This window comes from Syngnathus leptorhynchus, chromosome 7, assembly GCF_054491065.1.
Source record: "Syngnathus leptorhynchus isolate UIUO chromosome 7, UIUO_Slep, whole genome shotgun sequence".
NCBI lineage: Eukaryota > Metazoa > Chordata > Actinopteri > Syngnathiformes > Syngnathidae > Syngnathus > Syngnathus leptorhynchus.
In genome coordinates, this window is record NC_141201.1 from 13,221,847 (window position 1) to 13,248,236 (window position 26,390).

A 26,390-nucleotide genomic window follows, 5' to 3' on the forward strand; every position below is an offset into this window, starting at 1 on the left:
GCAGAAATTTTCTTTGTACCGTATTTCCGGACGATAAGGCGCACCTAAAAACCTAGAATGTTCTCAAAAGCCGACAGTGCGCCTTATAGTCCGGTGTGCCTTATATATGGATCAATTGATAAATTTGTTGATCCATACTGGTTGTACACAGTGCTGTGCCAAAATGTTTCAGTACGTTTTAGTACGACTAGTAAATTACAAGGTCGCATCGCTTCCCAGCATTACGGCAACCGTGGTCAAGGGGCGTCATTGAATAGCTGTTGTACCCGTGAGGCCATTTCATGTCAAAATAGGCTGTTCTGTTAATGTTTCGAGTAAATCTACGGATCGATATGGAAGGGAAACATACGTAAGCGGTACCAAGGTGTTAGATCAAACTTTAGTCGGTTCCGATGATTTTATAGGTGCTCATTTGAGAAACGCGATTGTTTACACTTTGCTGAGGCTCATGGGAGTCTGCAAGCTGAGACTCATGGGAGTTTGCGGGTGGCTAATGCTATAGTGATAGCTGCTATACGCACGAGGGTATTTCATGTCAAAATAGGCTGCTCCGTAAATGTTTCGAGTAAATTTGCGCATCGATATGGAAGAGAAACATAGGTAAGCAGTACCAATGCATTAGATCAAACTTTAGTCAGTTCTGATCATTTTATTGGAGATAATTTGAGAAACGCGATTGTTTACAGGGGGCTCATTGGTTATTGGCTGGTGGATGCATACCACAACCTGAGTCAACCTCAGTTTGTTGCAGTATAGCTTCTATTTTACGCGATTTATAATCCGGTGCGCCTTATATATGGACAATATTTTAAAATGGGCCATTCATTGAAGGTGCGCCTTATCATCCGGTGCGCCTTATAGTCCGGAAAATACGGTAATAATATGTTCTGTGCAGCCAACCTTGTCTAAACAGTGTTGGAATTGTTTCATTAGTACAATATGAATCAAACCAGCAAAATCCACCTGTTTTCATCCATCGCACAGGGCAGCCATTTTTGAACGGCTCAATTCACATTTTTTTTCCTTTATAAATATAAATGTGTATATACAACCCCTGGCAAAAATGATGGAATCACTGGCCTTGGATGATGTTCAACCAATCACGGCTCGGCTTCAGAACCATGATTGGTAATTATCAAAATGGCCAACTCCTGAAATGGGTACAGGTGAATTTTGCCGTTTTAATTCAGTCTGTTGTAACTCACTAAAAACATAATGTTTCGAAGAGTTAGATTACACCGAATATATTATTACAAAGAATATTTTGGGGTTGACTTCCCTTTTAAATGTATGTTCCGTAATTTTCTGACTATAAGTCACTCCAGAGTCGCACCAGCCTTAAAATGCACAATAAAGTGAAAAAAAAAACATATATAAGTCGCTCCGGAGTACAAGTCGCAGTTTTGGAGCAAATTTATTTGTCAAAATCCAACACCAAAAACAGTCATGAACCAGCAACAACAGGCTAAACGATACGGTATGCTAACGTGACATATACACAAACGAGGAGCTGAGAACGGGCCTGACGTAACATTCAGAGTTATTCAAGTATTACATAAATAACACGTTTATCAAACCATCTGTGTCACTCCAATTCATTAAATCCATCCATCGTGCTTTATGTAAACAATGCCGCGTATGCGCCGCATATGCTCACGTCGGACCCGTTGTAAGTTGCATTTCTAATTATTCCACAGACCCATATAACGATATATAAAGTATATTTCAAATAACTATCATATTAAAACAATATTATCAAACCATCTGTGTCACTCCAAATCATTAAATCCATCGATCAAATTCCTCGTTCTTTATTTCAACAACTATAACTATATTGTAGCATTAACAAAGTACCAGGAAAGACGTGGGTTTGGTAAACGGTTCTTTATTTCACAAAACAAGAGTTCAACGAGCCAACAACTACTGAACTTCCATCCACGGAGGTGAAAGAGAGCTCCCGTCGAGAAGGACCGGGTGTGCGTAATAGCCATAATAGTTTTTTAAATCTTCTGTGTCACTCCAAATCATTAAATCCTTCAAACTCTTCGTCCTCCGTGTCACTTACAAACAAAGCCGCTAATGATGCGGCTAGTACGTGGAGCCCTTCGTCATCTTCGTCATTCCGTGATCGAATCCTTTGCCCTTTATGTAAACAACCGCCGCGCGGCACAGGTGACGTCACTTGCAGTTCAAATGACAGTAATCCCTTACTACATCGCGGTTCGTTTATCGCGGTTTCACTACATCGCAGATTTTTGAATTTTGAAAATTTGTGAAAAAAATCACATATAAGTCACTCCTGAGTATAAGTCGCCCCCCCCCCAAACTATGACAAAAAACGCGACTTATAGTCCGAAAATTACGGGACTTGAATTTGACAATGAAAACTGTGTAGGAGTCTTGTCCACTGTGATTTGTTTCTGGTTCTTCCTTTCTTTTGTATTGTATGGTCATGCTGACCTGCTTGGCCTCTGCTCCGTTTGGTTCTACAGGACAAGGACTTGGAGGTGTGTGCAGTCAATCTTAAATTGGACCAGTTAGAAGCTGAGCTGCAGGATCTCAACTCTCAAGAGTCCAAGGATGAAGCATCACTGGCTAAGGTTTTTTTTGCTCTGACTGTAGCATAAATTTACGACAATACAAGGGTGTGTCTTATCATACATCTTTCATATCATCAATGAATATATCATATTATATTAGTATTGCACCAAACATCATTACTAATTTTGGCTGGCAAATATTACATGGTACCGTAATCCCCAAATATCGGTACTTAAAAATGAAGCAACAATCAGCCAAAGTGTTCCAACACGGACGGGGACGGTGCGCAGTGTGTCTACCGTTGAACGAAGGCGGAAGTCCATCTGTGACAAGCATTAGCCGAATAAATCCAAATGAATAGCAATTAAAGGTGCTCCCAGTGGCCACAGTTCATTCTTTGTTGATTTGACATTGTACCGAAAAACAGTTTTGATCAACAACAATCTATGAATCAAAGCTACAGTTAACTAAAAGGAATGAAGTTCCTTTGGACCTATGCAAAGAAGCTCTGCTCCTTGTTAGTGAAGGCCTCTTACAGGAACAATACACAAAGATAAGATAAGGACAGGAAGGATACATCAAACTGACGGGGATCAAAAGACATCCCTGGAGCTAAATAGGAAGAACTTAGTTAACGCAAAGGTGTCAACTCGTAAAAGATGAGGACCCCAGGTCTGGCAGGCCAAGGCTTCCCTGAGATTATTCCAACAGTTTCATTTATTTTTTACTGCTGTTTTAAGTTTTTACCGTGGTAACATTTCAGTACCGGTATTGAGGTATTTCATGCAGGTATAGTATTGAAGTGAACATTTTATTGTGACAACACTACATCATATCATTAATTATTGCATACATTTTATCGTATGGTTCTATCAGAAATACAAAAATGAAACGGACTTAATTAATACAATCACATTACAAAATAAAAAAAAAATAGTAAATGTTTGATATTTTTGTAATTGTTCAGGTGAGGAAGCAGCTTCGTGATATGGAGGCAAAGGTAAAGGACCAGGAGGAGGAGCTTGACGAGCAAGCAGGAACCATACAGATGTTGGAACAGGTACAGTACAGACCAACAAAGCAATTTCCATTTGTAATTTGGCATATGAAAAAGGTGGGCACAAACAGACAAAAAGAACAAAAAAAAAAACAAAAGCTCATATGTAGACTCATCTCAATTCTCTGATGACATTTCAGAGGTATTTGTATGAAAACACACAACCTAATAAATTAATGCCCAAATAGAAGCCCACCAAATTGACACACAGTTGAATTACAGTGGACCCCTGCTATATACAGAGGGGAGTGGGATCTGCTTTCATGCAAACCCATGTGTGCCTAAAAGTATGCAGGTGTCCACTGTATGAAATTGTCTTAGAACCTAAAACTAATTTAATACATTAGAATATATATTTTTAGTAAAGTTCTCAATAAAATGTTGATTGGAGTGCCAAGCACATCCAAGCGTGATCACGGGTTGATGGCAGGACTGATGCATAGACGCAAACAGCCACTCATATTCATCTAACATACCGTAATTTTCGGACTATAAGTCGCTCGGAGTATAAGTCGCACCAGCCATAAAATGCACAATAAAATGAAAAAACCCATATATAAGTCGCAAACCATCAAACATTGTCAAACATTTCTAATTATTCCACAGACCCATATAACGATATATAAAGTATATTTCAAATAACTATCATATTACAACAATATTATCAAACCATCTGTGTCACTCCAAATCATTAAATCCATCGATCAAATTCCTCCTTTACGTCAACAACGCAGTGCATGCGCTGCAGAGATCTAGTATATAACTATATTGTAGCGTTAACAAAGTACCAGGAAAGACGTGGGTTTGGTAAACGGCTCTTTATTTAACAAAACAAGAGTTCAACGAGCCAACAACTACCGGGCGAATGACCGGGCGTGCGTAAAAGCCATGTCCGAGCCCCATCCACCGTCCCCGGACAGCCACCCAGCCGAGCGCCGCCATAATAGTTTTTCAAACCTTCTGTGTCACTCCAAATCATTAAATCCTTCAAACTCTTCGTCCTCTGTGTCACTTACAAACAAAGCCGCTAATGATGCCGGTAGTACATAGGGCCCTTTGTCATCTTCGTCATCCCGTGATCAAATCCTTTGACCTTTATGTAAACAACCGCCACGCGGCACGGGTGATGTCACTTGCAGTTCAAATGACAGTAATCCTTTGCCACATCGCGGTTTGTTAATCGCGGTTTCACTACATCGCGGATTTTTGAATTTTGAAAATTTGTGAAAAAAATCACATATAAGTCGCTCCTGAGTATAAGTCGCCCCCCCACCCAAACTATGACAAAAACCGCGACTTTTAGTCTGAAAATTACGGTACATATTTTTGCACCGTGGGTTAGGGTTAGGGCTAGCGTATCCAGAAGGGAACCTACCCAGCAAATTCTGCACAAAAATGCCATTGATTTAAGCTCACATTCCAATACTTTCGAGTAAAATGACATATCAGCAGTCTAGCCATCCATCCTATTTGTTTTTCCACTATTTTCATCGTAATGTCACAAAGAACCAAGTCCTCTGGACTAACAGTGGGCATGAAGAAATCTGCACACCCTCTCCCATATTTTGTATGTGAAAGAATGAGACCAAGATAAATTGTTTAAAACAAAAGAATTCCCGGATGAAAAAATTCCACTAATAACATTTTTTTCCCAAGGTGAGAAATAGAAAAAAATATGTATCATTTGGAAGAAGGGCTTAAAAGAATTTCCAAGACATTAATTATATAATGCGACACAGAAAAAAGAAAAAGAAAGAGAAAATGTGGCCTTCTTAACAAGATGTTCCTGCAAAATTGATGGAAAGCCAAGGAGTAAACTGGTCATGGAGACTGCTGAGAGGTTGACGGCAACATGAGCTGTCGGAAATTATGCCATGTGATGATGATAGAACTTTATTCATCCCTTCACGGGGAAATTTACTTGTCACAGCAGCGCATACGAGTGCAAGAATACAAGTGCCAAAATTTCAAAAAAGCATAAATAACAGACAAGGACAAAGACAAGTGCCGCTTGTAGAGACAAAATGTACTGTCATGGCTGTTATTTACATGTGACAACAATGTCCCACCTGAATTACGTATATGTTTAGGCTATTGTTTCAGGATGGCAAGCTTTTTTTCGACACAAAGAAAATCAAACACTTAAAATCTCCAATCCATTCAACTGTATGTGGAAAACTGTGTAATGCTGAAATGAAGCCGAGGTGGAACGTAACCCTGATTCCCAAATGTTTGGTGCAACACTGCTTATCACCAAAAGAACGCCACAGCTACTGTAAAGCATGGTGCTGTTAGTATAGTGCTTATTGGCTGTTTTCTTTAGCTAAAACTGTCAGGGTGGCAAACTTTGGTTTGAATGGCATTGGTTAATTCTCCTCAAATCCACATTTCCAGTTAAACTTTTTTAATCACATTATCGCTCTCTCTCAAAAAAAATTCAATTGATTTGTTCATGTTATAGGTTGGTCACAGATGGTGCAATGGAGCATTTGCCAGACGTGTGTAGACAGCATGAGTTCAGTTCCCACTCAGTGACAGTGTGAAAATGTGTGTGAATGGTTGTTCATCTCCATATGTGCCCTGTGACTGCCTGGGTGACCAATTTGGAGTTGATAGATGTTGTAGTTTACCAGGATAATGAAAAAGGATTTTACATTCTTTGTCTTGAGTCCTTTTTCATGCCACAAAAACCTGGCATTTGACCAGTAGTGTGCAGATTTTTGTATCTTCTGTAAATTCAAGATGAATAGTACCTTGAAATACAAATGAAAATGTCAATTCTTCCTTGTCAAACGTCTGATTCCTGCTTTCTTGTAAATGCAGATACTGTATGCATGTGTTAAATCTTTTTTTAAAATCTTTTTTTTTCTAGGCTAAATTACGTCTTGAGATGGAGATGGAGCGTCTGCGTCAAACCCATTCCAAGGATATTGAGAGCAAAGATGATGAGGTCGAAGAAATCAGACAGTCATGCAGCAAAAAGGTAAAGTGGTTCATTAAATAAATCATAATACATTATTTTCATCATTTGTCAGCGAGTGAGAGAATCATGACTATAAACAAGTTGTCTAAATGCTGATTGTTTATTTTTTTACGCCTATTAATTTATATTTTGTAACGTTATGGACTTCATTTGTGTACCGCAGTGTAGAAGAAAAAAAGTTAAAAATGCCCTTCCGTGAGTGGTGGAGGGGTTTGCGTGCCCTTATGATCCTAGGAGCCACGTCTGGGGTTTCATGCCCCTGGTAGGGTCACCCATGGCAAAAGGGTCATAGAAGTCATAAGGGGCCAGAAAAAGCACGGCTCAGAAGACCTCTTATGATGAAAAAAATATATGAACCTAGTTTTTCCTTGCTCCATTGTTGAGGCAGTCGACCAGAGCTGTGGCCGTAAGGTGGTTGGTGCCTGTCGTGGTGGAAATTCCTGAACCCGCTGGTGGATACCGGCGGTAAGGGATGCCGTCAAGGTGAAGACGGAGTCCTATCGGGCCGTTTTGGCCTGTGGGACTCCGGAGGCAGCCAACAGGTACCGGATGGCCAAGCGAAACGCGGCTTCGGAGGTTGCTGAGGCAAAAACGTGGGCGTGGGAGGAGTATGGCGAGGCCATGGAGAATGACTTCCGGACGGCTTCGAGGAAATTCTGGTCCACCATCCGGCATCTCAGGAGGGGGAAGCAGTGCACCGTCAATACTGTTACAGTAGAGATGGCGTGCTGCTGACCTCGACTCGGGACGTCGTGAGTCGGTAGGGAGAATACTTCGAAGACCTCCTCAATTCCACCGACATCCCTTCCATTGTGGAAGCAGGGCCTGGAGACTCTGAGGTGGACTCTCCAATCTCTGAAGTCGAAGTCACTGAGGCAGTTGAAAAACTCCTCGGAGGCAAGGCCCCAGGGGTGGATGAGATCCGCCCGGAGTTCTTAAAGGCTCTGGATGTTGTGGGGCTGTCTTGGCTGACACGCCTCTGCAACAATGCGTGGACATCGGGGACGGTGCCTCTGTATTGGCAGACTGGGGTGGTGGTTCCCCTTTTTAAGAAGGGGGACCAGAGGGTGTGTTCCAACTACAGAGGAATCACACCTCGGATTCAGGAGGAGCAGTGTGGTTTTTGTCCTAACCGTGGAACAGTGGACCAGCTCTATACTTTCGGCGGGATCCTCAAGGGAGCATGGGAGTTCCCTCAACCAGTCCACATGTGTTTTGTGGAGAAGGCGTTCGACCATGTCCCTCGGGAAGTTTGGTGGAGGGTGCTTCAGGAGTACAGGGTGCCGAACCAACTGATAAGGGCGGTTCAGTCCCTGTATCATCGATGCTAGAGTTTGGTCCGCATTTCCGGCAGTTGGAAGTTCAGTAGTTGTTGGCTCGTTTAACTCTTGTTTTGTTAAATAAAGAGCCGTTTACCAAACCCACGTCTTTCCTGACCAGCTGGAGTTTAACTTTCCAGTTAAACATGGCACAAAGTGCACCTGTGGTATGTCACTTAAAGCTTAAAAGTTAGGATTTTGGACTATTATGCAAAATGTCAATGACTTCTCATTTGTTTGGTAGCTAATCTTTTTTAATTTCATTCTCATGCATGCAGATGAGAAACCAACTCCAGTGAAAGGATAGCAAAGAATGAGAATGTCATCGGATAGACGAGATAAACAATAAAAACAACTCAAAATAAACTGTGTTAACGTTCAAAAGGATGACCATGAATCAATTTAACTCCTGGAACTCAATTTAGGCACCAATACCCTACTAAGTTGCCCTCACTGATTGCCTTGGATGGATGAGCTGAAAGCGGTTTTGGAGTGGAAGATAAGTAGTTGGTGGGAACAGTTGATGGAAAAATTAAAAATAGAAGAACAGAGAAAAGGCTGCTTTTGCACTGCACGTGGTTATAGTATAGTTCTCATAGCAAAAATAGCAAGGACACGTGGCAGCTGGGACACAGGGTAAGGCCACCGCCACCCACTTGCTAACAGTGAAACAAAGGAACAAGGCCCCAGGCTCCTGGAGGGTCATAAAAGGGTGGTACGCCCACAGAGCGTTGAAAAGATTTTGAACAGCGGTTGAAGAGCATGAGAGACAGGAAGTGGCATCAGCTTCATACAGACCCCAGACCCCGCCTCCAGCTCAAGTCAAGGCTGGGAGAGGCTTTGTAACCCAATACCAGCCCTTATTCAAATAACTGTAATTTGAACAGAACGGATTTTAGATGACTCCGTCATATTTTTGGTAATTTGCAATTATACTTTGCATATAATAACTATACTAGCTTTGAAATCTAATCAGTGTTCAAGTAATATCAGAGTAAATCTGAAGGACATAGCACATTGTAATTCTAAATTATAACTCTACTTCAAATAGATTAATCTAGGTAAGGAGCTGTGCAGAACATAATCAGAAATTAAACACAATATGTAACACATGTGCAATACTATCTCAAAGTTCTTCTTGGAATTATATATACATGTGGTTCTTCAGTTTTCTTAATGATTGTTCAGTATGACTTGAGGAATTCCTGCTATCTGACTGCAATGTCTGGTTGCGCGTTGGACTCTTCGTGTCCAGGATGGGGTCCTCAAGTCACTAACATAGGAACTCATGTCAGTTCCTTAAAGAATCATGGGTTGTGTGCAATGGCAACTGGCGATTATCGCTACAGGTCCTTTTTGCTTTTGTGTGGTTGTGTGCGTGCGCTTGCGTGAAAAGTTGTACCATGTTTTTTTATGAAACTTGATAAAATTGCAAAATTCCAATTTGAACTTACATATTGATGACACAAAACTTGATTTACTTTTGTGTACTGTAAATATTTTTGTGGTTTTTGTGTTTTGCTAGTTAAAACAAATGGAAGTCCAGCTTGAAGAGGAGTATGACGAGAAGCAGAAGGTTCTCAAAGAGAAAAGAGAGATGGAGTCAAAGTTTCTGTCAGCCCAGGACAAGGTATGAGTTGATGTATGATTATTGGGTCTCATTAAATGTGCAGTGGGTAAAACTCCGTCTTTTGATATTGCATACTGAAATTAAACATTTAAACAAAATAATGTTTATATTTGGGAGAGATATGACTGTCTGTCTCTACTGAACATCTAAATCGGACTATAACTGCAGCTTGGTTTGGTTATTGGCTTTGACAAGCTTGTTTCCATTCATTCATCTACTGAATCCCTTATCAATACCATATAGTACCTAAAAATTTAAAATAAAAGATCTTTGGCCAGCTTAATCATATGTTCATTGACACCTGTTTGGAACCAGGGAGATCAGAAGAAGATGTACCTGTAGTTGTCTAATTTTAAACTTGATGGGTGGACAGCCTCTCACGAGACTGCAATCTTAGGAGACAAGCAATTAAAATCCTACTTGTCCAAAATATGTCCCATTAAATTTACTGTAAAGACAAGGGAAACATACCATCTGACAGACACATACTACAGGCTCGCTCGCCTACAGCAGAAATGAACTTTTACATTATACCAGTTTTATATTAATTTGCACTGATGCTATTTAAAAACACACCACAATTCGTGATACAATACAAAGGTAGCCTTTGCATATTTACGTATAACCTTCAATTTTATAAGTCCAGTCTTATTTCCACCCTCAGGTGAGAAGTGGTGACAGTGAGACTGAGAAACGTCTGAGGAAAGACCTAAAGAGGACCAAGACTTTACTGGCTGATGCTCAGATCATGTTAGACCACATAAAGAACAATGCACCCAGCAAGCGTGAGATCGCTCAACTAAAGAACCAGGTGATCTGCTATTCATTTGCAGTAGAACTGAAGACTTTGTTTATTAAATTGTACCTTCTTATTCTCTTCTATTCTGTGTTTAGCTGGAGGAATCTGAATTCACTTGTGCTGCAGCAGTTAAATCCCGTAAATCCATGGAGGAGGAGATTGAAGACCTACATGTCCAAATGGAAGACAGCTCCAAAACAAAACAGGCAGTCAGTATTATTCTTTTTTGTTCCCTCATCTTTTTAAGTATCTTTACTAAATCTCACCACAGTTGACAGTTTGACAGAACCGTGGTATGTCATTCATCACTGGAAAAAGCAATGCTGTCACGGCATTTGAGATGAATGATCTCGTGGAGGTTGCAGTAAGGCTTTTATATGGCTGCTCCATCTGGACAGCATTAGATAATTCCCTTTTTTAAGTTAGAAATAAGAGGTTAAAAAACTCTTATCATTTCTGTTTTGTGTGTTTACATCTGTCTGATTTAAGTTCTCACTGAGCCTGCAGATATGATTGTCTTAAAATGTTGGGAATTATTCAAATTTCCAGGGATTGCGTTTTTTTAAATGTTGTATCACTTGACTGGGCAAGGTAGTGCAAATTCTATACAAAGTAGCTATCCTGCATGAGGTTCGTTGGAACTTCAATCTTCTTATGCTTCTTTGAATTCCTTGTTAGACTGAATAAGAACTCCACTTTGACTTTAACGTCAGACGACTTTACGAATCTCCTGCAAAAAACACGCGATCACTGTAAATGTGTACTGCATTTTGAAATAGAACCAAAAATTATACACTACCATTCAAAAGTTTGGGGTCACTAAGAAATGTCCTTGTTTTTAAGATAAAATAGCTATTTTTAATGAGGACTTTAAACTAATCAGGAATACACCATGCAGTGATACCTCTACTTACGAATGCCTATACTTACGAACCTTTCGAGATATATGATGTAATTTCCCAGCTTTCCAGCAAAACTACATGTAAGCATACCACGTTGGTGACGTCTGGCATAGATGAAGCTTTCACTATTTTCTGACGTACTTATGATAAGTGTATTATTTTTCTTTGTTCTTGTACTCCAGCTGGAAGAACAGCTGAGTCGTCTGCAACGGGAGAAGAATGACTTGCAGACAAAAATGGAGGAAGACCAAGAAGATTTGAATGAGCTAATGAAGAAGCACAAGGCTGCTGTGGCTCAGGTCTGTCTTATTTTTGCCTGTATTACAGTTACCATGGATGGATAGAAAGGGTCAGAGTGAGTGAGTGAGTGAGTGAGTGAGTGAGTGAGTGAGTGAGCGAGCGAGCGAGCGAGCGAGCGAGCGAGCGAGCGAGCGAGCGAGCGACCGACCCGCCCGACCCGCCCGACCCGCCCGGCCCGCCCGCCTGCCTGCCTGCCTGCGTGTGGGAAGGAGGGGGAGCGTTGGGCAAATTACTTTGAAAATGTATGATTGATTGATTGATTGATTGATTGATTGATTGATTGATTGATTGATTGATTGATTGATTGATATCTTTATTTCAAACATCCAAAACAAAAAAGAAAAATAAACAAAACATGTAACACTTTAAAGTGCCATATATAAGTCAATACAACAAACAAAAAATAAACCAACAATCAGAAAAAAATAATTGAATAAATAAATAATAATAATAATACAGAAATAAAAAGATCAATAAAGAATGCTCGAAAAGGAGTAGGAGGAAGCATAGCTTTTTAGATTCCTACCCCTTTCTCACTTTATCCATTAAACCAATGATTCAACACTTCTTTGTCACTTTATCCATTAAAGGAATGATTCAACATACACTGTAATTCTACAACAGAACATAAGGAGACACTTTTTCACACTTCTTTTTCTGTTTAATTTTTACTTGTATGTAGCCCTTTGGCACTTTTAGCCTTTGTACCCGCTAAACAACAAATCTTTGTACATTCCTTTAAACTGGTGGATATTTGGACTTTGTTTGAGTTCCTCACTTAGATTGCTCCATAGTTTGACCCCGGTTATAGTTATACAGAAACATTTTATGGTTGTTCTTATGTTTAAGATTTTGAAATTGTGATTCCCCCTTAACTTATAACCTCCCTCCCGATTCCTAAATAAGTTTTGGATCTTTTCTGGTAGTTGTTTTGCTTTTGCCCTATACATGACGATTGCTGTTTGATAAGATACTATGTCAGTGAATTTCAATAGTTTGGATTGTATGAAAAGTGGATTTGTGTGTTAGTTGACTTTATGAAGGGTCCTTATTGCTCTTATCTGCAGAATGATAAGTGGCTGTAGTGAAGTTTTATAAGTATTCCCCCAAACCTCAGCACAGTAATGCAAATAGGGCAAGACAAGAGAACAATAAAGTGTACGAAGTGAATGATAATCATGTTCATAGCCTTCCATCTCAAAGTGCATTCCCTTCTCAGTCGTAATCCAGGTCTCAGAAATAGTAATTATATTAAATGGTTGTTTGAATGTGTTTAAGTAATCCTGAATGCTACCCCAAAAATTTTTAGACTCCGGCTATTGAAATGGATTATAGATACCTTATCTTTTGTTAAGATGTCCGTATTGTACTGATCATTGCTGTAATAATGTGTTGTTTGTGGTGGAGAAGAAATTATTGTCTGGGTTGATGTCCTGATCTATTTCCAGAGTGCTGCTTTCACTGTAATCAAACATTAGTTGGAGTTGTTCATGTTCTTGTATCCACTGTGTTACATGTCCATTGTTGCTTGATGTAGGTTGAGTAGTGTCCCTGAGCATTATGTTTGTGTTTTGTGTTGTTACCTCCATTCAGTTCCAAGTCCACGCCAGTTGATTTTCTATTGAGGATACTTATTTAAGCTTTTCCAGTTCTTCAATACTCCTCACCATCAGTATCTTGGCCTCTTCTGGTGATCCATTTAGTTTGATGTATATCTTGGAATTTCTGGTCCATGTACTCTGTGTTTTTCCCATTCTTCTCAAGTGACGTGCTTTCTTTGCAATATCCGCATTGGTCTTTGTCAAATGTAGATGTCTGTGCCTTTAAGCAACTTACCCTGCTTGAGAAGTGCAACTTTGTGCTTCCTGTTGACAAATTTCAGAATGACTGCTGGCTTGTCATTACTGTTTCTTCTGCGCAGTGGATGACATGCTTCAACCTGGTTGGAGTCCATAGTTATTCCTTTAGTTTGCAGAAACGCAGCTACCTGTTGCTCGGCTGAGCTTGCATCTTGCTCACAGCCATCGTTACCTGCCATCACTGCCCTCACATAAGATATAGGTTTAATTGCTATTCCCGTGATGACAATGTCACTTATTCTTGTATATTGCTCAATGTCCGCTACCCGACTTTCAAGGTAGGCAAGCCGCTTGTCCTTCTCAGCATTGAGCATACGGAGCGTCTTTACCTCTTCCACCAGTGCCAAGATGTTTTTATGCTGCATCCTTACAGCAGAAACTTCTTCCGAAAGGAAGTCAAAGTGACCTTTTTATGTCCTCGACCTCCTTCGTGGACATGGTTAGGGTTTTTTTTCGCCCCATGTTGGTCACGTTAGTCGCAGCTATCTCTTTGACAGCTCAATCAGCTGTTCCCGAGTAAATCAGCTGTTAGCAGTCTGCTAACAAACTCGCGGGTTCACGATCTGCTTAGATCGGTTACGTTTTCTTGTATTTCCTTTCACTAAACAGCACAGGGATGGTTCGTCTGTGGCAACAAATTAACAACAGAAACTGCACAGGAATGGACAGTCTGTGGCAACAAAGTTACAACAAACAAACTGCACAGGAATGGATCGTCTGTGGCAGAAAAAAAGTGACAAAAAAAGATCTTCTTGAACTCCTCCACGTTCAAAGTTCTACTGGGACCTTGTTTGAGAGGAAAAATTGTTTGCAAATAGGAATGTGCTGCGCTTTTCCGAACTTGCACGCTCTTCCGTCTCGTCAGTTAACAGGAAGTTTCTTTGAAACTGTAGTGTATTATTGTTGTCACAATTTGACCTCGATATTATAATTGCATGAAGTAGCACGTTACCACGACAAATATTGACATTAGTGTTGTCAGGCGATGAAAAAAATTCATATTTTAATCTCATATCTGATAAAGCTCTCCAAATAAAGATTTTAAATGCGAGGACAATACAACATTGTAATCAGTTTAATACACTAAGAAGACAAGATTTTATATCTGCATTTTTATTGGTAAATGAAATTCAAAAGGTCAAGCATATCAGCAAACTAATTAGGCCAGATGGCTTATTCAAAAACATTGAAATAAAATATAAAGCTGACTCAATACAGCAATTCAAAATTCAGAGAACTCCTACACCTCCATGGCCAGGGAGTAATTCAGTGTAGAACCATCACTGGTGAAATGTAATATTCTTGGTTGATTAGGATAAACGGTTCAGAAAGTGAATAAATTAATAAATAATTTTAATCATGCATTAAATGACAGTAAGTGGAATAAGTTGATTTTGCAAAGTGTTGTTAAAATGGACATCATGCTTGCTGCTGTTGGGCACAGCCATGATAGCCTTCTTACTCTGACTCTCTTGATAACGTCCAATCACTGCATTGACCAAAAATAGAATTTCCCGATGCAAGACCATTCCGCAATTCAATATGTAACTCAATCAAAAAGTAAATTCAGTGTCACATTTATGCAAGTCAGCAAGTTATCAGATCATGTGATTTCTCAAATCCAGCACCCAGAGATGCATATTTCACATCCCAGTCACGTTGAAATATATTTATTTTAAAATATTTTCTCCAGACTAGTAGTAGGGTCCTCATGTTCTTACAATAATTTGTTATATGGTTTTGTTAACCCTTTTATAATCATACTCTGTTTTTGTGGTTTCAGTCTGCCCAGAACTTGGCTCAGATTAGTGACCTTCAAGCACAGTTGGAAGAGGCCCTCAAAGAGAAGCAGGAAGTGCACGAGACGGTACGTCCAGTATTTTTCTGCTTCAGGTATAGCATTGACTTTCAAAGAGATTGCCAGTGAATACGTAGAACGTAAATTCATTGTAAATATTTCTTCCTGAACGCCTTACTTAATTGTGAATGAACAGAAATCAAACAAATGTTTTCCGGATAAACTGTATCCTGGACATTACAGTGGTGCCTTGATTTAATTTGTTCCCTGACTATGCCCATAACGCTTTATATCTCGAATCAACTCTGCCTGTTTTAATGAATAAAAATCCATTACAAGAAAAACATTTTATTATTTAGTGAAGAAAAGTACCAGAATGTTTTTGAAAAATAATAAAATGTAGGATAATGTTACAAAAACAAGTCAAAGGTCTGCACACACACTGAAGTGAATTCCCGTGTTGTGCCTTCTGTAGTATTATTTTATTATACGTGTTTCTTCAGGCGCTTTGTTACAGCTACAGCGGTTGTGAAAGCCCGATATCAATAAAGATGTATTGCATATATCGTATTTTTCAGACTATGAATCGCGTTTTTTTTCATAGTTTGGGTGAGGGAGTTACTTCAAAGTCAAATTCCGCTTTATTGTCAATTTCTTCACATGCCAGGCACACAAGGAGATCAAAATTACGTTTCCCACCGTCCCACGGTGACTAGACACAGTACACAACCCTCACATCAAATAGCACAAAGAGTAAAAACGAACAGACAAGAGCAACGAAGTAATAAGCAAATAACCCAAATAAATAAACAATAAATAAATAAATAGACAAATAAGTCAGCAAAATGGAGCAAGCGCGCTAATAGCAGACAGCCAGATCATAGCGCAAAAGAACAGGACGTCATGTAGCAGAGGGTGGAGGGGGGAGGGAATTCAGGATCCGGACAGCTTGGAGCACGAAGCTGTGTCTGAGTCTGGTGGTGCGGGATACTCAGGAGCGACATATATGTGTAATTATTCACAAATTGTTACTTGATCATTCACACATTACTTACTTACTAGTATATTTGATCACTTTACGTTATTTTCACTTTAAAACGGATGAGGGCGCACTATGGCTGTGGAATAATTGGAGCCTCACTGACAATGAGTTCCATTCATTGACTTCTGGAGTCAGGAGATTTAATGATTTTGAGTGACACAGATGGTTTGATAAACTTTTTATTTATGTTATAGTTATTTGATATACAGGGGAGTCCGCGCCGCAATTGACAGCATTCGGGGAGTCCGCGCTGCAACTGGCGGCATTCAGGGAGTTTGCACCGCAATCGGTGGCATTCGAGGAGTCCGCGCCGCAATCGATGGCATTCTGGGAGTCCGCGCCGCAATCGGCGGAACTCCGGGCCGCAATCGGTGGCATTCGGAGAGTCCCCGCCGCAATTGGTGGCATAAGGGGTTTCCAAGCCCCAATTGGCAGCATACAAGGGGTCGGCACCGCAATCAACGGCATTCGGGAAGTCCCAGCCGCAATTGGTGGCATTCGGGGAGTCTGCGCTGCAATCGGCGGCATTTGGGGAATCCGCGCCGCAATCGACGGCATTCTGGGAGTCTGCGCCGCAATCAGCGGAATTCCGGGAGTCAGCGCCGTAATCGGCAGCATTCGGAGAGTCCCCACCGCAATCGGCAGCATACGGGGTTTCCCAGCCGCAATCGGCAGCATACAGGGAGTCAGCACTGCAATTGACGGCATTCAGGGAGTCCAAGCTGCAATCGGCGGCATTTGGGGAGTCCGCGCCACAATCGGCGGCATTCGGGGAGTCCACGCCACAATCGGCAGCATACGGGGAGTCCCAACCGCAATCGACAGCATATGTGGAGTCCCAGCCGCAATCGGCGGCATTCGGGGAGTCCCCGCCGCAATCGGCGGCATACGGGTAGTCCCAGCCGCAATCGGCGGCATATGAGGAGTGACTTTAGAATATACGTAGATCTGTGGAATAATTGGAACCGCAACTGACGACAAGGCTGACGACAAGGCTGACGACGAGGCTGACGAAGAGGCTGACGACGAGGCTGACGTCAGCGGCGCATGGAGTTTTGGAGTCAACTGCAGTTTTTTTTTTTTTTTTAAGTGACACAGAGGACGAAGATTTCAATGGATTTAATGATTTGGAGTGACACGGGTGGTTCAATAAAATTGTTGTTTATATTATAGTTTGATATATAATTTATATCAGTGATGTGCGGTGAGGTTCATGACTGGACAGGCACTGACGTCATTCCCCCCGCAGGTAAAATTTGTCCGACACCTAACCGTGTCACAAAAAAGGTTGGGGAACGCTGCTCTAGAGTAGCTTATTCATTATTTAATTTGAACTATTGTAAGTGAAATCCCATATCATCAGTCTTCACACATAAAAACACTCAATAAAGCACATTTTTGATCGTGCGTACAACTCCGCTTTAAAAGACATGCTCCGAAGTCCTGTTGTCCGAATCAAACCTTATAACTCCGGAATTGGTCTTCCTTTACTACTGACCTTGTTCGACCGAAAATCCATAGTTGAAAATCATTTGGATATATAATCCTCCATTGTAAAATGAAATGTAAAAACGAAAAAAAAAGACAAATGTAAAATGAAATAAATCGACGACTGCTCCTCAGTTGTTCACTGCAAATTTGAACTGGAGATCACTTATCCTACAGGTGGGCGCATGAAGCATCCCGAGATCATTAGCACCCCCTGCCATAAGGCTGGAGAACCTTTTTTTCGTTGCCTCCGTAAGGTCTCGTTTCAAAGCCCTTTTGTTCATCTAAAGAAACACGACATTACAGACAGATGACAAAAAACACTACATATTATATTCATCATCTTAACTACAGAAATTAGTTAATATAGTCACAGTGTTTGAACACTTAAACAGCGACAGAGACAGACAGCAGTTCAGTCTAACTGCATATAGCCTGTCAGCAAAGGCTGCCGTGTGATTACACAATCCTTAGAGGAGGCAAGGCAGGAAGTTGGCTCCTCCGAGCAAATCGTCTTCGGTTTTAAAATAACTATAAAAATTCAGCGATTTTGGTTCAAAATGATACAAAACTACTGAAATTAAAAGGAAAATGACTTTATAATAAAAACAATTGAATTTCCCTTTTCATGAACTGCAGGGGAGGCATGGCACACACTTCCGTCACAAAGGACAAAGATTCCTATGGATTTAATGATTTGGAGTGACCCAGATGATTTGATAAAATTGTTGTTAATATTATAACTATTTGATATATAGTTTAAATATATCGTTATATGGGCCTGTGGAATAATTTGAACTGCAACTCACAACGAGTCTGACGTCAGCGGCGCGCCGCACACGCGGCATTGTGCACACAAAAGACAAAGAATTCGATGGATTTAATGATTTGGAGTGACAGTGATGGTTTGATGAACGTGTTCTTTATGTTATAGGTATTTAAATCACTGTTAATGTTACGTCAAGCCCGTTCTCAGCTCCTCGTTTGTGTTTGTTTATGTCACGTTAGCCTATCGTTGCTGGTTCATGTCTGTTCTTGGTGTTGGATTTTGTCAAATAAATTTCCCTTAAAATGCGACTTAAACTCTGGTGCGACTTCTCTATGTTTTTTTCCCCCTTTATGGTGCATTTTACGGCTGATGCGACGTACTCCGGAGAGACTTTTAGTCCGAATAATACGGTATACATATATTGTAAATCTGAGAAAACTTGATAGTTCATGCACTCCCAAGTCAAGGTTATGCAGTACAAGGATGTGAATGGACCGATTGACCTCTTGACTTCTACTTACAACAGCATAGCAGTGTATTGTTTTTCCAGTGCATTCAAATTTGGCGGCCCAATTTAAATTCACTGTCCAATTTAAAACTCAAGTTAGAGACTGTTGGTTGGCATGTACACAGAAAACCATAAATTCTATTTTCTTTTCATTGAAATTTAGGAAATCCAGTGACTAGCGTTTATCAAACCTGTGAGTAGACCAGTCATCAACCGTGCAATATTTCTACATACAATGTCTTGCTTGGCCAAAGAATGAGATTCATGGAGAACCCCTTGTTAAGTCATTAATTAAAAAGTGTGCATATTAGTGAGTTAATGAAAAGAAGTTGTGAGAGTTGTAATAAACATGTCTATGTTGCTGTAGATGCAAGCCCTCCAGAGTCAACTGGACTTCCAAGAGCAGTCCATGGTGGAGAAATCCCTCGTGAGCCGACAGGAGGCCAAGATCCGTGAACTTGAAACTAAGCTGGAGTTTGAGAAGACCCAGGTCAAACGCTTAGAGGTGAGCCCAAAAGACAGGTGTAGTTGTGTTTGCATTGCTGGTGCAGGTAGAGAAGAGGTTACACAGTATCTTCTTGGAATCATCATCATAGCTATCACGCCAAATGGCCAACCATTCTAGGGTGTTCTGCAAGTCAGCGTTGTTCAGGCTGCATGATATCTGGGCGCCCTCCCCACACTCACACGACAGATATTCATATCAGTGGGCCGAGGGTTTATCCTTTTACCTCCCACAAGATCGCAATTGGTTGGACTGTTTTTGGCGTGTAATGTTAGGATTGGTCTCCTTATGACAGGGTCACGACGAGAACGTTCCTAACTTGACCCCATCTTCTTGGAATGGGAGAGACTCATTTGGATAAGTGAAACGTGCTATTGGCCTACTAGCATGACCTACGAAATTTGGTCATGGACATACAGTATATTGTAAATACCAGTGACGTGCGGTGAGGTTCATGACTGGGGATGCACTGCCGTCACCCCAGCCCCACCCATCACCCCCCCGGTAATGTTTTTCTGACACCTAACCGTGTCACAAAAAAAGTTGGGGAACACTGCTCTAGAGTAGCTTATTCATTATTTAATTTGAACTATTTTACCGTATTGGCCCGAATATAAGACGACCCCCATTACAAGACGACCCCCTCTTTTTCAAGACTCAAGTTTGAAAAAAGACTTTTCGACTCAAGTTTGAAATAAGACTTTTTAAACACCAAATTAAATTTTTATACAGAAGATAATTACAATACATCTGAAACAAATGATTATAACAATATATTCGATCAAAAAAGCATGACATTTTGCCTCATTCATTCATTCATTTTCTGCACTGCTTAGTCCCCACGGGGGTCGCGGGCGTGCTGGAGCCTATCCCAGCCGTCATCGGGCAGTAGGCGGGGGACACCCTGAACTGGTCGCCAACCATTTTGCCTCATTCAAATCATTCAAAAGCTGTGTATCACATCTTGACATCTGAACATTTAAATATGTAAACTAAAGTGCAATCACATTTGTAAATGAATGGCTTCTGGCTGGTTTTTGAAATGTAAATAAACCAATCTACTGTGATAAAACAACAAAATTGCATTAACCATCAAAGTGAAGTCTAACTGTAGTCTTGAAACAAATCTGAATAAGGAAAAACATTGCAATAAAATAATGCAAACTGCTACCGCTATTTTTGGGGAGCCTGAGGACTCTATAGGGCAGTGGTGTCAAACGTACGGCCTCCGGGCCGGATCAGGCCCGCGAACGGGTTTAGTCCAGCCCACGAGATGATTTTGCAAAATATAAAAAAAAATCATTGAAAGAAACTGCTGTTCTAAATGCGTCCACTGAATGTCGCAATAGCAATTCTGTTAAGCAAGCAAACAGTTTATTCCCGGGCTGAGCAAGTGACCAAGCAAGTAGCCTACAGCTTCCGGAGCTACCTTGTCGTTCTCCCTGCGTTATTACATCTTCTACTTTGAACATTACTTGCTTAGGCACCCTTATTACTGCAAAATGTCTCTGTCAAAAAAAAAAAGAAAAGTGGACGCAGAGTGCAGAATATTCCAAGTAAAATGGTCATCCTCCTACTTATTCACGGAGGTGAATGGCAAAGCTGTGTGTTTGGTGTGCTCACAGCATGTTTCATTGCTGAAAGAATATCACATTCGTTGCCACCAAGAGACTCTTCATGCCGACAAATACAACAAGTTTCAAGGACAACAAAGAAGAGAGAAGGTGAATGAATTATTGGCGGGTCTGAAGAAACAGCAGTCTGTTTACTCATAGCAGAGAAATCAGTGATGCTGCAGTGAAAGCCAGCTACCTTATTGCCAATGAAATTGCAATGGTTTCAAAACCATTTAGTGAGGGTGAATTTGTGAAAACATGCATGCTGAAGGCTGTGGAGATTGTGTGCCCTGAAAAGCGCCAAGATTTTAATACTAGATATTATATACATCAGCTTAACTACGGAAATTAGTTGATATAGCCACAGTGTTTGAACACTTAAACAGCAACATAGAGACAGACAGCAGTTCATTCTAACTGTATAGCCTGTCAACATAGGCAGCCGTGTGATTACGCAATACTCGGAGGAGGCTAGACAGGACGTTGGCTCCTCCGAGCGAATCGTCTTCGGTTTTAAAAGAAGTATAAAAATTCAGCGATTTTGGTTCAAAATGATAAAAAAATATTGAGATTAAAGGGAAAATGACTTTATAATAAAAGCAATTGAATTTTTTTTCCCCCTTTTCATGATGGCAGGGGAGGCACAACCTCCCTTGCCTCCTCTGACCGCACGGCCCTGGTAAATACCAATACAACATATTTCCATTTGATTTAAACACATTGTTGGCTATTTTCCCTGTTTTGCCTTTAGTTTGCGACAATCTCTTACTTTTATTTTGTGCCTGACACAAAAAGCATAATTGGGAAACGGTCATCATCCTCACACTTGTTTTCTTTATACGCTGACAGGCTGAGTGTTCAAAGGGAAGAAAGATATGTTTGGAGGCTGAACTTGATTTATTCAACCCTTTTTTCATACCAACATGATTTCTAAAGAAAATAATTGTTCTGTCTCATTTTATTTTTGATGACTCACTACCAAAAACAATATGCAATCAGAGAATCCTGCTTTCATATATTGACAACCATAGTAAAAAGCAGGATTCAGCTAATCCAGTTACAAAAAAACATACCGTATTTTTCGGACTTCAAGTCGCGTTTTTTTTTTCATGGTTTGGGTGGGGTGTCGACTTATACTCAGGAGCGACTTACATGTGAATTTTTTCACAAATTTTCAAAATTCAAAAATCCGCGATGTAGTGAAACCACGATAAATGAACCGCGATGTAGCAAGGGATTACTGTCATTTGAACCGCAAGTGACGTCATCGGCGCGGCGCTTACATAAAGGACAAAGGATTCGATCACGGGATGACGAAGGGCCCCACGTTTGAAGGATTTAATGATTTGGAGTGACACAAGGTTTGAAAAACTTATTTATGTTATAGTTATTTGATATATTTTATTTCGTGTAGCAACTTCTATATGTTTTTATCGTTACAGTTCAGTAGTTGTTGGCGTTGGCTCGTTGAACTCTTGTTTTGTTAAATAACAGTGGATGGGGCTCGGACATGGCTTTTACGCACGCCCGGTCATACTCTACGGAGCTTATTCTTTCACCTCCGTGGATGGCAGTCGGGGGCCGGCGCTCAGCCGGGGTGGCTGTCTTGGGACGGTGGATGGGGCTCGAACATGGCTTTTACGCACGCCCGGTCCTATTTATGGAGCTCTCTTCCACCTCCGTGGCTGGAAGTTCAGTAGTTGTTGGCTCATTGAACTCTTGTTTTGTTAAATAAAGAGCCGTTTACCAAACCCACGTCTTTCCTGGTACTTTGTTAACGCTACAATATAGGCATTGTTGACATGAAGGAGGAGGAATTTGATCAATGGATTTAATGATTATGAGTGACACAGATGGTTTGATAATATTGTTGTTATATAAACCCACGTCTTTCCTGGTACTTTGTTAATGCTACAATATAGTTATATACTAGATCTGTGTGGCGCACTCGGGGTGTTGTTGACATAAAGGACGAGGAATTTGATTGATGGATTTAATGATTTGGAGTGACACAGATGGTTTGATAATATTGTTGTAATATGATAGTTATTTGATATATACTTTATATATCATTATATGGGACTGTGGAATACAGTAATCCCTCCTACTTCGCGGGGGTTACGTTCCAGACCCACCCGCGAAATGGGAATTTCTGCGAAATAGAAACTAGATTTTTTTGAAGTATGAGCCATAATTTAGCCATAAGATATTCTATTTTTATCGCTGACATCAACCAGCTCGCTGCTAGGGGACTTTCATATCAATGGACTGTGCGCTCCGCATTCATGCCTTAGCGACGAGACTAACAGTGTATTGCTATGTCCAGATGAAGGCCACCGCCGGTGGAGAGAACGCCCTGAAGTCACATGTGACGATAAAGTATACTGTACTGACTCTTTAATTTATTCATTTCAAAACAAGAAAACGACTTTTAAACATAAGCTATCATTATTAAAGGAAAATGAAGAAACTCAAGTGGCCGCGAAACCTCGTGAAATGATGAAATTTCTGCGATAAAATCATTAATTTATTTTTGAAAACCCGCGATACAGCGAAGCCGCGATAGTTGAAGCCGCGAAGTAGGAGGGATGACTGTAATTAGAAATGCAACTCACGACGAATCCGACGTCAGCAGTGTGGCGCATACGCGCCATTGTTTACATAAAAGATGATCGATGGATTTAATGAATTGGAGTGACACACATGGTTTGATAAACGTGTTATTTATGTAATAGTTATTTGAATACCTCTGAATGTTACGTGAGGCCCGTTCTCAGCTCCTCGTTTGTGTATATGTCATGTTAGCATAACGTATCGTTTAGCCTGTCGTTGCTGGTTCATGTCTGTTCTTGGTGTTAGATTTTGACAAATAAATTTGCCCCAAAACTGCGACTTGTACTCCGGAGCGACTTATATATGTTTTTTTTTTTCACTTTATTGTGCATTTTATGGCTGGTCCGACTTATCCTCCGGAGCGACTTTTAGTCCAAAAAATACGGTACTATAGTCATACCCAAATTAATAGGAAATGTAATGTAAATGGGTAAATTTAATGAGTAACTTTCTGTTTACATACAGTCTGTGAGTCCCTTGCATTACTGTACATACTGAATGTACAAATTGTACACAATAACAAAATTCTATCATAACCTCTGTGTGAATTTGAGGCTATATTTGACAGTGTTGTAGAGTCTAATCTCATTTCCTTTTTCAGAGTCTTGTAATCCGTCTCAAGGAAAATGTAGAAAAGCTGACAGAGGAGCGAGACCAACGCAGCAGCAGTGAGATCCGGGAGAAAGAACATAGCAAACGATTACAGAGACAGATTCGTGACATGAAAGAAGAGATGAATGAGCTATCCAAAAAGGAAGGAGAGGCCAGCCGCAAAAAGCATGAGCTGGTAAGTATGCAATAGATATTACCGTCTCATCAATGAGCAAGTGAAAAGACTTGGAACTTGAAATCAATCATGTTCAACTATAAATCCAAATAATTAACAAACTACTTTCATCATTACTAGGAAATGGACATTGAGAGCTTGGAGGCTGCAAACCAGAGCTTACAGGCCGACCTTAAATTAGCCTTCAAAAGGATAGGAGACCTTCAAGCTGCCATTGAGGATGAGATGGAGAGTGATGATAATGAAGACCTTATTAATAGGTAAAAAACAAATACATTGATGCACAGTGACACACGGTTGTTTGCAAACAAAATGAAAAAAGAACTAGGGTTGAGAGTAAAATATTTTTAAATGAGAAATATTTCCAATGAATCGGTCGCTAACCATCTTTATTCAATCATTATGTTGCTAAGATCCCAAACCGTAAAAGGCCATACGGCAGTTTTGTATGAGTGTCCACACATTATTCTTTCAAAGGCCATCAAGACTCTAATTTGTAACAATTCAGCCTTCTTGTTTTTACCTGTGATTTCTCTCTGCTCTGACACAATTATGAAATTATTGTTTATTTTAAATATAGTTCATATTTTAGCAAGATGTGTGCGTTTAAGTTTGATGTCAAAAATGTATTTTGATATTCTCCAATGTGTGACAGGACTATAAAGTGTATTTAAATTTATAAGTTTTTAGACTAATCATGCTCCATCATGCTACATGGATCTAGTGAAGCCGTTTATATAGCAGTTATCCAAATGAAGTATATGCTAATTTTACCATCAATGTTAAATGATGGCGGCTCGGTGGTGCACTGGCTAGCACGTCCGCCTCACATATAGGAGGGTGCAAGTTCGATTCCACCTCCGGCTCTCCCTGTGTGGAGTTTGCATGTTCTCCCCGTGTCCGCGTGGGTTTTCTCTGGGCACTCTGGTTTCCTCCCACATCGCCAAAAACATGCTTGGTAGGCTGATTGAGCACTCCAAATTGCCCCTAGGTGTTAGTGCGAATGCGGATGGTTGTTCGTCTCTGTATGCCCTGCGATTGGTTGGCAACCAGTTCAGGGTGTCCCCCGCCTACTGCCCGATGACGGCTGGGATATGCTCCAGCATGCCCGCAACCCCTGTGGGGACAAAGCGGTACAGAAAATGGATGGATGGATGATAAATGACTTGCATTGATTCTGTGTGGTTAATTACATGCCTAAAAATGCACTTCCACTGTGAAGCCTGCTGACAGTTAAAATCACTCATTTCTCACTCTGAAAGGCTTTTTCTTCACTCAGGTTACAAAACATAGATAAGGTACCATGATGGGTCCATCTCCATAAAATCACATCTTTCCAGTTGAGATTGTTTGTTTAAGATCAGGGGATGTTTGAGAATATTTGTCATTTTTCACGTCCTGAGTGTTGTTAGTCGCCTAAATGTTGAACAGAGGCTGTGATGTACCGAAGTCAAATTCCTTGTTTGGCACGCTCAAACATGACGGATAAAAACTCGAATCTTGAATCTTAAAAGGGTCATCAAACCACCACGATCAAGAACTTTAAGCATCATTACCATTGAATATTTTCCTTTGTTTTTTTGTTTGTTTTTGATGTCTTCTTTGTTGTTTGTCCACCCATCATTTCCACCAGTTTACAAGACATGGTGACAAAGTATCAGAAAAGAAAGAACAGAACGTGAGGAGCTTGAGCTTGTCATTTTTTTTCTTTTTACCACTGGGAATGATGTAGCATTCAAGAGTCTTTGATCACAGAGAAGCTGTGCTTAAAGGATACCCATTTAAAAGATAACTATATAGAAATGCCCCTGGATTCAAAACCATTTTGTCTCTAAATGCAACTTTTTTTGTCTTAATATTTGAAACGTTTTTAA

The 26,390-nt window shown here is 40.5% G+C and overlaps 1 protein-coding gene across 5 annotated transcripts in view; it reads left to right on the plus strand.

The window, feature by feature from the left end:
- LOC147054823 (unconventional myosin-XVIIIa-like) overlaps positions 1 to 26,390 on the plus strand; it is a 116,745-nt gene that overhangs the window by 77,132 nt on the left and 13,223 nt on the right. For 4 of the 5 annotated variants that reach the window (XM_085915551.1, XM_085915550.1, XM_085915552.1 and 1 more), the window contains 12 exons: positions 2,493 to 2,600; positions 3,509 to 3,601; positions 6,471 to 6,581; positions 9,426 to 9,530; positions 10,195 to 10,341; positions 10,425 to 10,538; positions 11,414 to 11,530; positions 15,174 to 15,257; positions 19,363 to 19,500; positions 24,331 to 24,516; positions 24,637 to 24,776; positions 26,150 to 26,194. In XM_085915551.1, the coding sequence (XP_085771677.1) occupies positions 2,493 to 2,600; positions 3,509 to 3,601; positions 6,471 to 6,581; positions 9,426 to 9,530; positions 10,195 to 10,341; positions 10,425 to 10,538; positions 11,414 to 11,530; positions 15,174 to 15,257; positions 19,363 to 19,500; positions 24,331 to 24,516; positions 24,637 to 24,776; positions 26,150 to 26,194 (1,388 nt within the window). The remainder of the gene's footprint in view (positions 1 to 2,492; positions 2,601 to 3,508; positions 3,602 to 6,470; positions 6,582 to 9,425; positions 9,531 to 10,194; positions 10,342 to 10,424; positions 10,539 to 11,413; positions 11,531 to 15,173; positions 15,258 to 19,362; positions 19,501 to 24,330; positions 24,517 to 24,636; positions 24,777 to 26,149; positions 26,195 to 26,390) is intronic. The other variant, XM_085915554.1, reaches the window with a different exon arrangement.